We start from the raw sequence: 10,852 nt of genomic DNA, 5'->3' as shown, positions 1-10,852 counted from the left end.
CTGAAACGGTGGTGCGTTGAACACCCTGTTGTGTGCGCAAGCCACTGCCTTTTAATTACTAGGGGTTTACACGACGTCGCTGCTGATTGGGTGAGTAACACTTCTGACACACCCTCCAAAACGAGAGAAAACGTACCTCAAATGCCGTTGCACACGGTTGCACACCGTTTCGAGGAAACATGTTCAAGCATGGATGTATTATAAACAAGAACACGCACACCGTTTTGAGATTGAACGTACCTCAGAGTTGTGGAGTGGTCGCTGACCGCCCCCCATCTCAGACACTTTTTGGAGACCCGAAGTAGTCCGTTGCTGAGTGTCAGACGGTGAAGGGAGTAGAAAGTAGGATAGGTGTGTGTCCTATATACCTGCTCAATATGTTTAAAGTTGCTTCCTCTCTAAGAGGCCGCTGTGCAGTTTTAAAAGGACAGTCCTGCTCTCGCCCCGGTTCTGTCAAATTCCACTTGGCAAATGGTGAGTTACCATGGAGACGGAACTAAATCAAGAGCTATGTTATTAACTAGAACTTTTCTGTTAACCTGAACATGGGGTGAATTTAAGTTATCCTTTATTTTGTGTCATTAAGCTATAAGGTAACGTTAATGTTGAAACTGCACAGTTGTACGTTTTAGCTGACGTTTAGTTAATTATTTTAATTAGCAAAACCCGACTGGTTTAACGCAAAGTGCCCAGTTTTAGCCCGAAATGAACGTGAATAAATCCACAAAATACAACAGTCTGCAAATAAATCCTACCCTAATGTAGTGCATACTGTTCTGTTTTTGTAGAAACAATTCTAGAGAGGTGTTGATTCAAATTTAACGTTATGTGAGGTGTTTCGTCGTTAATGTTTTGTCCGCTCCATTTACATATAGGCTTCATAACAGAAACACCTTATGCAATACAGTTGCACAGCACCACAAACCCTTCAGATTAACCTCTCTAAAAGAGTTTCTACAAAAACTGAACATATTAAACTTCATGAAGGTAGGATTGCATTTTTGAGCCATAGTTTTTTAGCTAAGTAAAACTGACTGCCTCAATTTCAAACAACGCATATTTGATAGGATGAAAAAGTAATATGAGTAACTAAATTAAATTGCAGCAGAAGACGTTTGACAGATAGTTATTGCGATACTTAATATTACGTCACCAGGACTAGTCGAATTAGGACATGCATAGGAAGGGGGAAATATTACGTAATCTCTACTCCTCTGTCCGAAAGTGGAAGTGTTTCTCCTGGAGTAAACAATTTAGCTTTGATCATATTACTAGTTGCCGACCAGCGGCCCTTCTATTTTTTTACATTTTACAACCAAGAGCAAACAGGCAGGAGTGTATCCTGTGTTGCACAATATGAGATCTAAATGGAATGTATGTGGTTATATTGTCAGCCAGGTTTAATACAGAATAAATACAGAATTTTCTAAAAACAACAGCATCAACACCAATTAAAATGTACATCTGTCTGTCTGTAGAAAGAAAGAAAAGAGTTAAAAGACCTTTGGGTAAAATAAATGTCACTGACAGGTTGTTTCATGAATGAATGCAAAATGTAACACAAAATGTCATAGTAAAGCTTCCATTGGCCTCATCTAAGTAAAGCAGTCAGCTCATGTAGTTCCTCAAAGAATAATTCTCTTTTACCTCAGTGTCTTAACTTCAATCGTAATTATTTCACAGGTGCATTATGTCAGAAATCCGCCTTCAGACACCCTCCCACAGACATCCCAGAGATGCCCCCATGCAATTTCAAACCAGAGGAATACACGGTAAGAGCAATATCTTCCAAGCATACTGTGTCTCTATCTTACATAGTTGGGTCTTGCATTCTGTATAACCTAAATAAAATAAAATATAAAATGTAACATGCTGGTACTGACAATGACTGAAGCTTCTGCCCTGTGTATTTGTCTCTGTCCAGGGTATGTCCAAAGAGCGGATGATGGAGATCCGCAGGAAGAACTGCAACCCCATGATCATGAAGGTTACCTCCTATAAGAAACCAGCGTTCATCCACCAGGGACACATGCAGTGGCTGTGGGATGTGGATGGGAAGCGATATCTGGATCTGTTTGCTGGTGTGGCTACTGTTAGTGTAGGCCACTGCCACCCGTAAGGTCCTTTTTCTTTGTTAGTTCTTTTTTCCAGCAATTGTTGGTGTAATTGTTATATACAGTTTGTAATGTTATTATTACATCTTCTTGTATCTGATTCCTGACATCTGTGGGTACAGGAAGGTGACAGCAGCCGCAGAGCAGCAGTTAAAGAGACTGTGGCATACTACAAACATCTACGTCCATCCTCCTCTCCATGAGTATTGTGAGAAACTAGCCTCCTACTTACCGGATCCTCTTAAGGTACTGTGGTGGATTTTTTTCTTTTTCCTGAAGAGCTGAGGCCAGGTGCCAGGATGAACATGTAGGCTGTTATTTAAATGTGTCTTATTCTGTGTTTCCCTGTCCAGGTGGTATATCTGACCAACAGCGGCTCAGAGGCCAATGACCTGGCTATGTTGATGGCTCGACTTTACACAGGCAACTTCGACATCATCACTTTCAGGTACAAGTATTTTTTTTTAAATCAATTGTCAATAGAGATAGACATCCTTATGTGTTTCATAATTCCATAAAAAGTATATAAAAATACAGAAATGTTTTTTGTGTTAATCTAACAGCAATTCTTAAAAATTACATTACGTAAGAGTAAGTAACATTTTTTCATAAGGCTAAATACTAAAATTCACAATTTCCCCATTAATTCAAGATTCCAAGAAGTTCACAATTTGAGTAAACAACAGCTTGCTAAGTTGATGATTGCAGATCCTACTCAGGAATATGAAAAAATATTCTTTGTGAATGTGTGTGTTTAAAGGACATTATTATATTCATTCAGCTTAGTACAAATTGATAGTTTAATTGTCTAGAATAAGTTCTCTGTAATCTAAATGTCTCAAATTCATTTTTCTCTTCCAGAGGATCATACCACGGTGGCAGCCCACAGACCATGGGTCTTACTTCTAACGCAGCATATAAATACCCCATTGCCAATGGTTTAGGCTGCACAAATGTACGTATGCTTTAACATCTTACAGTGCCATAGAGGAAACACATACAGCTGTTGGTGTGCGTTATCATTTTTATTCTAATGAAGGTGAATATATAATATATAAATAGACAGATGTGTGTGTAATAAATGAACATCTCACCGAAGACAGAGGGAAAGCTGTGCTAAAAATGTAAAATTACATTTTCTAAATAAGTGCATACATGCACTTAGAAGCAGAAAGAATAAGGTGTGTGCACACACACCCAATGCTCAGGCAGCATCTGCCTGAAAATAGATGCTGTTCCAAGCAATACATTTCTAAGCTTGAAATACGTTGGAGTTGATTAGTGGTCACTCCAAACTCTTTTTATGTTCTTACTGCCTCTTAGTGCTTATAGTCTGTGCATTAATTAAACTCATTAAATTTCACATTTTGCAATAAACAGCTTCTCGACTTCACTTCTGTTTTCGTATAGATTCCATAAATATCTGAAATACAGATGAATAACGTTGTGGCAGCATTCCATGTTGTATTATGAGTGCCTGTTGCTGTCAGGCTGGTGTAGCTGACTAGGTTTCTGCCCAACACACAGACCATGTGTCCTGATGTGTTCAGAGGTCCGTGGGGAGGAAGCCACTGCAGGGACTCTCCTGTGCAGACCATCAGAGAATGTAGCTGTGCCCAAGGTACACAAACACATGGCTCCACACACTCATACTGCTCTCATAAACACGACCGTTGACTGTACGATTAAGCATTATAACCCCTTTTGCAATATTCCTACAAAACATTAACTTTACTGTTTTTTGTGTTGTGTTCATGCACAGTGATAAACAATGGTTCATGCTGGACGTTGTGTAAGGTTGTGTGTGTTTTGTTCTTTTCCTTTTTAATTGCATAGTAATTTACATGCACCACATACAACTGCTTCTTTTATTAGTGTGAATGCTTGACCTTTGAGGGCGTTCTGTCCTTATCCAAAGTGAAAAAAACATTTAAAAAAGATTAACCCAGGTTTATATTTCACGTCAGATGTCTGTGACAGCCTAAAGGGATGTGTATTTTAATTCATTTATGTAGATTTGCAATTCACAAATTGCATTTCTTTCTATAAAATCTGCCTAATAGTCATAATAGTAAGACAGGTCAGTTGCAACCATGAAATGCAACAAAAAGTGTTGAATTGCCTGTATAAAGTTCAAAGTCTCCTACTGTTGATCATTTACTGTACCTCTACCTCTGTTAACCTTTTACCATTTTCAGGAATTTTAGCTTTATAGTATGCCTGTGTCTCAGCTAGAGAGCCTACCTGAAAAGGATCAATACTGTATGTTAGCATATCTACATGACTGACACAAAAAAACATATGCTGCTGTATGATATCAATATCAGTCAATGACACCTCTGCTAAATTTAGTTCAATAGTTGTTAGCTGTTATATGGGCAATTATCAAAGCCCTATCTAAATCCACAAAATACAATATAATTACAAAAATATTCAAAATCCCGTAGAGTCAACTGTCAAAAAAAAAGAAGGACAAAAAATGATGTTTCGTGTTTGTTTAAGTATTTAGGATCTTACACTGACTGATTTTGGTAATCTTTAACTTTCATTTATTCATTAACTGTGAACCATGTAGTATGAACATTTTGTCATGATGCTATTTTATAGAAAGACGATAAATAATACATAAAAAATTGTTCTGTCCATAGCTTGTTTTTGGAATTTCCTCTTTATGTCTGTATTAGTTTGACATAAAGGACTTTTGTTTAATCCCACAGGATATTGCATGGCAAATGACCAATACATTGGGCAGCTCAAAGAGACATTTGCTACTAGTGTCCCAAGTCGAATTGCTGCTTTCTTTGGAGAGCCTATTCAGGTACTGTTGTGGAGTATTTTATTTTTATATATATATATATATATATATATATATATATATATATATATATATATAGAAGAAATGTAGTTGAGTCAACATGTTTGAGATGGTTTTGCATGTCTGATTTGTTGCTTTGCCACATTGAATATTAACATTATTGATTGTATGTCTTTACAGTAATATTAGCAAATAAATAGTCTATATGGACAACGTTTCATTTCCGGGATTGTTAAGGTGCTGCCGGAAATTTCACCAGATGTCCCTCATTTCGTCCTGATGTCTGTTACCTTAGGCTTTCTTTATGTTGGAATTTCAAACTCCGGTGGATTTATGAGGACTATGGTTAACTGCTCCTCAGATCTCTGCAGGGTAAATCCAGACAGCTAGCTAGACTATCTGTCCAATCTGAGTTTTCTGTTGCACAACTAAAACAACCTTTGAACGTACAAACGTTCCACCAGAACTGTTGGTCCATCTAAGACGATTGTGATTTATTTAAAGAAATGCCAATAAACCAGAGCACATTTTTCTCCCATCCCGGAATGCTGTGGGGACTAGCAAGACCGTCCTCCGCAGCGCTGTGGAGGAAGGTCCGGCAGTACCAGACTAGCAAGTAAATAATTAATTTACTAAGTAAATGCAGCTGACATCAGGAAAGTGAGAACGGAGTCCTTTGTTAGTATGCCATCCATGTTAATTGTTTCTGTGTTGTGTTAATTAAGATGGGACTGTGGGATTTCAAGTGTTGTTTGTACAGGGAGTCGGAGGAGCTGTGCAGTACCCTAAAAACTACCTCAAAGAGGCCTACAAACTCGTGAGAGAGAGAGGAGGCGTCTGCATTGCTGATGAGGTTAGATATACATTTTATGTTTTGAATATTTTAGGGCTGTAAAAACCAAAACAATGAGCTGAAAGACACTAAAATGCTCTGTACAGCTTAGGGGGACAGCAGCTATTTGTAACTTTCAGGGTTTTTTTGATTCTAGCGGCCGCTTTGGACAAAAGCGGTAGTGTTTTTACCACACCTGCTCTCCTAAAGGTCTTTTCTTTACGGTGCTGTATTACCCACTGTATTACTGAGTTATCTTACCAGGAGGTCATATAGTTGCGATGAATGTTTTGCTCGGACAGAAAATCATTACATTTTCTAATTTACAACAAGAAAATATGCATTTCAAGTGTTGCATACGGTAACTTCGCCTACTTTGGATGTCTTGTGAGCTAAACCGGGTAAAGTTATCACTGTCACTGTGTCACAAGCCAAAGCATTAAGAGTTTGTTGTAACAACAAATGTAATAATAATAATAATATTAATAATAACTTTGATTTATATAGCGCATTTCATGAAACCCAAGGACGCTTTACACAAGTACAGGGGGGACAAAAAGAAAATAGCCAACACAAACACGGAATAAAAGGAATAAAAACGCGCACTAAATGGAAGGGGGACGTAATTTAATGTAGGCTACGGACGTACAACCACATCTCACATTGTAAAGCTATTTTATGAATGAAATAGACATATTACATACCTGAGGGCTAGGGTTGGGCATTGTTTGGATTTTAACGATTCCGATTCCAATTCTGATTCTTCCTTTAGATTCCAGTTCTTATTGATTCTCTATTCCGATTCTTTGAGTGGTGTAGTGGTAGCCTGGATGCCAGCCGAACTTAGCCCCGCCCACAAAATTTGAGTCTGAGTATGACCACGTCAGGCTAGTGTAGTGGTCTATTTTCAATGTAAAATAAAGACACACTAGAGCGCTGCTTACTGTGCTTCAAGGCTGCAACACAACAAGCGCCTGGCCGCTTCGGAAACCAAAACTTGCGCATATTAGATTGGGAAGCGATGATCGGATTTTAAACCAAATCCTCTAAATGATTCCAAACGATTCCAATGAAGAAATCGTAATTTTTTAAACGATTCCAAGTAGGAATCGGTTTTCGATGCCAAACCCTACTGAGGGCCAATTCGAGGTCTGTTTCGAATCATTTACAATCCCATAATTTTCTCCATCTGTTGAAAGCCCGCTCAAGATTGACTCTCGTCGTCTGTCACTTTCCCTTTTAGCTTTTAGTTGTTCTTCGTTTAATTTCCTTCTTTTCTGTGATGGTCCTGCCCCAGTATCAGCCATAACTACAGCAGATAACTTCGAAAAATAAAATTAAAATACAATTAGGCCTATACAAAGAAATCTCCTGCTACCTTTCACCTGGCTTACTAACACAGGCTTTTCCGGTGTTACACCAAAATCTGTGATCAGAATGTGTGCTCGGTAGAACCGGTATACCTGGCGTAAATCATTTTGTGACTTTGCGGGGAAAATTGGACCCAGGAAAAGGCCTTATTAAAACTATATAAAAATAGTGTTTATTTCACTGTTATTACAGGTCATTTATGATCATTAGATGAAAAATTATACAGTTTCAGATACATTTAAAAGTTACATATAGTTACTTTAAGAAAAAACACCTATTCATGGGAACAAGTTAATAATTGAGTTGTCGGCTTATTACTTATCTTTACACAATCTTATTTTTTCAGTTAATTTTGCATGATAAGGAAGTCTGCACGTGAGTTTACAGTTCCATTCCATATTATGCCCAAGAGGCATATAAAGCAAACAGCTTTATAACATGGGTTTATAAGTTTTAATGGACCGCCATGGTGTCTTTTATCATGTTTCCATCTCTTTAGCCCTTCTGAATACAAATGGAAACTTTAATCATCTATTTTGCACCTGGCAGGTCCAGACTGGATTTGGGCGAACAGGAAGCCACTTCTGGGGTTTCCAAGGTCATGATGTCATTCCTGATATGGTTACTATGGCAAAGGGCATAGGTAATGGATTCCCAATGGGAGCTGTTGTTACCACACCAGGTGAGATAATAGTGTGGGACATAAAAAGCGTGGAAATCTACTTGTGTGTTTGTCAAAGATTAAATACAGTTGTAAGAGAGTTTGCAAAGTGTATTGTTCTTCATTATTTCCACTATTAAATTGTCATACTACATGGGAAGAGATGATACAACCCAGTTTCCCAGATAGGGATGAATTATACAGCTTTATATTGTGAGTTGAGAGTTTGGACTCCACTAAAAAGCTCCAAACAAGGTTATAATTTGGAGTAGCAGTGAGTGGAGTTGTGAGCTTGTTTCTTCATGTGTTTTCCAGAAATCGCGGCCTCATTTGCCAAGGGCGTTCACTTCAACACCTTTGGAGGAAATCCTGTGGCTTGTGCCGTTGCTTCATCAGTGCTAGATGTAAGAATTCATCTTCTCTTTGTACATCGGTCCCTTTTTTTAGTGTATATCTTTGTATTAATATTATTGTAGTTGCATCTGAAAACAAAATGTTTATAATCACAGAAGCACACTGAATTACAATACAAACATGACTAACGCTTCTTTTTGTCAACAGACTATCAAAGAAGATGGCGCGCAGCAGATCAGTCTCAATGTGGGCACCTATCTGATGACAGAACTGGCAAAACTCAGAGACAAGTATGAGATAATCGGTGACGTGCGTGGAAAAGGCCTACAGATCGGTGTGGAAATGGTCAAAGACAAGGTATTGAGTTTGCAACAGAAGTGACACTCACCTCTCCTCACATGCTTCAACAACGTGTGTGTCTGTGCTGTGCATCCCAGGGGCATGGTTCAGCAGTGCCCCGGTTAACCATTAGCCGGAGCAGCAGTGACCTGAGATCAATCTCAGCTTCAGGACATGTACTACTGACTGTTTTTATTTTTTTTTATTTTGTATCTGTTGATACTGGCAGATATTGTATTTTAAAAGAGTCAGCATAGGGAAGAGCCAATACATAAACTTATAAAATAAGACAGTTGCCCGGAAGTAAATACAAATTTAGTGAAATGTATAATGTTTAGATTTGTCGATTCTGTCATTTTTGAGGCAATTAGAGCTCCGTTTGGCAAATATCCTACTGTGTCAGTGTTTTTAAGGGTTTAATTTTGACAAATGTTCCTCTTTGCCGAAACAGTTGTGCCAGCAATTTAGGTAGAAAGATTGTGGCCTCTCTAACTCCATAATTTGCTTCTTTTTTTCCTTTTACCTGGAAGCACGTACAATAGTCTAGGAGTGCTGGTGTGTCAGCAGTAAACACCACAATATTATGTAAAGTAGCAAGGAGGAATAGTGGTCAAATGTAGACATACACCAAGACAGACTTAAAGGAAGTTAGTTTAAAATTACAAACTACAGCCTCAAAAATGAGCATCAAATTGATTAAACACCTCTGTCAATATCAATAACAACAAACAAGAATTCAAAACTTGGTTTCCTTGTGCAAAAGTTGGACTTGCCATTATTCAGATGTATAGCCTCTCAAGCCAATTAGCAATCAGAGGTTAGGTGTTTGAGTCACAATTGAATAATTGGACACAAGCAGTTGCAGTGTTCATATAGTTAGTTACTTTTAACTTTAACATTCACTCTTTTTACCTTTTTTCTGTCCTCCACAGGCCAGCAGAGAGCCGCTGCCTCCTGAGGCAATGAGTGAGATCTTTGAGGACATAAAGGACATGGGAGTCCTGATAGGGAAAGGAGGAGTCTATGGACAGGTAACCGCACTCATCTTGAAGTAGCCTTTCCCTCTGTCACTTTATTTTGCAGGGTCACCAGAATGTGGTATAAACACTACAGAAGAGTTTTGGGGCTACTCCGAGGAAAAGAAAAACAGGATTTCAAGGCTTAGGGAAATAAAATACTGCAATTTTTTTTGTTTCTGTTGCACAGTGATTATTATACTAAAAAAATAGAAGAATATGAGGCTGTGAAATGTTTTTAAATGTCACCGCCACACAACTCATTGTGTTAATCGTAAAAGGGGAAGAACACTGTGAGATTGCTGAGTCAGCATGTGGTATGAACACAGCTGGCATCTACATCACCAAGCTGCTTGTTTCGTGGAAAACAAAGTTAAAAAAGTTAGATTTTAAATATAGCTTTTTAACCCTGCATTAACAAAGACCCCTGGTATAGGTTAATATTAGGAATATTGCTGCCTGACACAGAATAAAGCACCTGACCTGGTTACATGTTTTCCCAGTAATCTCTCCTCATTTTCCATTTTTCTCACCACTTAAGACCTTCCGCGTCAAACCCCCGATGTGCATCACGATGGAAGATGCAGATTTCTTCCTGGCAATTTTTAACAAGTCCATCCACAACTACATGGAAAGAAGATGAAAGACAAATAAAGGTCAGCTGGATTGCTCCACCAATGACCAAAACTGGAACCCCTCTCAGCAGTGGATTGCATTTTGTATATCCTTTTAAATGACAGTATCAATCATTTTGACCTTCTGAGGAAGACTACCTCTGTTATTGCCTTTGCATAGCACTTGTAAAAGGGAACTTGTTTAACTACGTTGTAATTTGAAGACTTGAATCACTTAACATACCTCACTCATTTTAATGAGAAAAGAATTGTGTACAGGGCCTTTCTAACAACTTGAAGTTCATTAATGCTTGGATGTAACGTATGATTGTAATTTCTGAACACATGCTTTGTTGCTAAATTATAGATGTGAATGTAATAATAATAAATCTGTGAGCTTGAGGAACAGCCATTTGTACTATTACACTGGTCACACCGCCCCCTACATGTATTCATTTTATGGGTTCTACTGTTCTACCTATTTGAGTTACAAAAGCCAAAATGGGAGTGTGGTTTTAATTATCGTTTTAATCATGTAATCTCCTCCTAAGACTCGAATTCTTGAAAAAAGGAAGAGATCTTTTTTGTCTTTGCAGTCTGTAGTCCATGCATACATGTATGCTTCTATGCTTTTTTTACCCTTTACCTTTTTTTAATGAGGGCTATTACTTTCTTAAAATACTTGGCTCTCTGCCAGCTGTTGATATTTAGACTGGGAACGGGTGGAATACAACGG

At 38.2% G+C, this 10,852-nt stretch overlaps 1 protein-coding gene across 2 annotated transcripts; it reads left to right on the top strand.

The window, feature by feature from the left end:
• Window positions 1-10: 10 nt before the first annotated feature.
• On the top strand, window positions 11-10,524 carry agxt2 (alanine--glyoxylate aminotransferase 2). Of its 2 annotated transcripts, none has more exons than XM_028601967.1 (14): window positions 11-90; window positions 1,684-1,772; window positions 1,925-2,115; window positions 2,237-2,360; window positions 2,468-2,562; window positions 2,976-3,069; window positions 3,642-3,735; window positions 4,832-4,932; window positions 5,690-5,782; window positions 7,682-7,814; window positions 8,109-8,197; window positions 8,355-8,504; window positions 9,419-9,517; window positions 10,044-10,524. In XM_028601967.1, the coding sequence occupies exons 2-14, from the start codon at window positions 1,737-1,739 to the stop codon at window positions 10,143-10,145; spliced, it is 1,401 nt and encodes a 466-aa protein (XP_028457768.1). In that variant the 5' UTR covers window positions 11-90; window positions 1,684-1,736; the 3' UTR covers window positions 10,146-10,524. The 2 variants fall into 2 exon arrangements, with proteins under 2 accessions (XP_028457768.1, XP_028457767.1); XM_028601966.1 differs by lacking the exon at window positions 11-90 and adding an exon at window positions 181-474.
• The last annotated feature ends 328 nt before the right edge of the window (window positions 10,525-10,852 follow it).

The sequence above is a fragment of the Perca flavescens genome, chromosome 16 (genome assembly GCF_004354835.1).
Source record: "Perca flavescens isolate YP-PL-M2 chromosome 16, PFLA_1.0, whole genome shotgun sequence".
Lineage (NCBI taxonomy): Eukaryota > Metazoa > Chordata > Actinopteri > Perciformes > Percidae > Perca > Perca flavescens.
The sequence above is the reverse complement of the archived record's forward strand: the minus strand, read 5'-3'. Positions and strand labels throughout refer to the sequence as shown.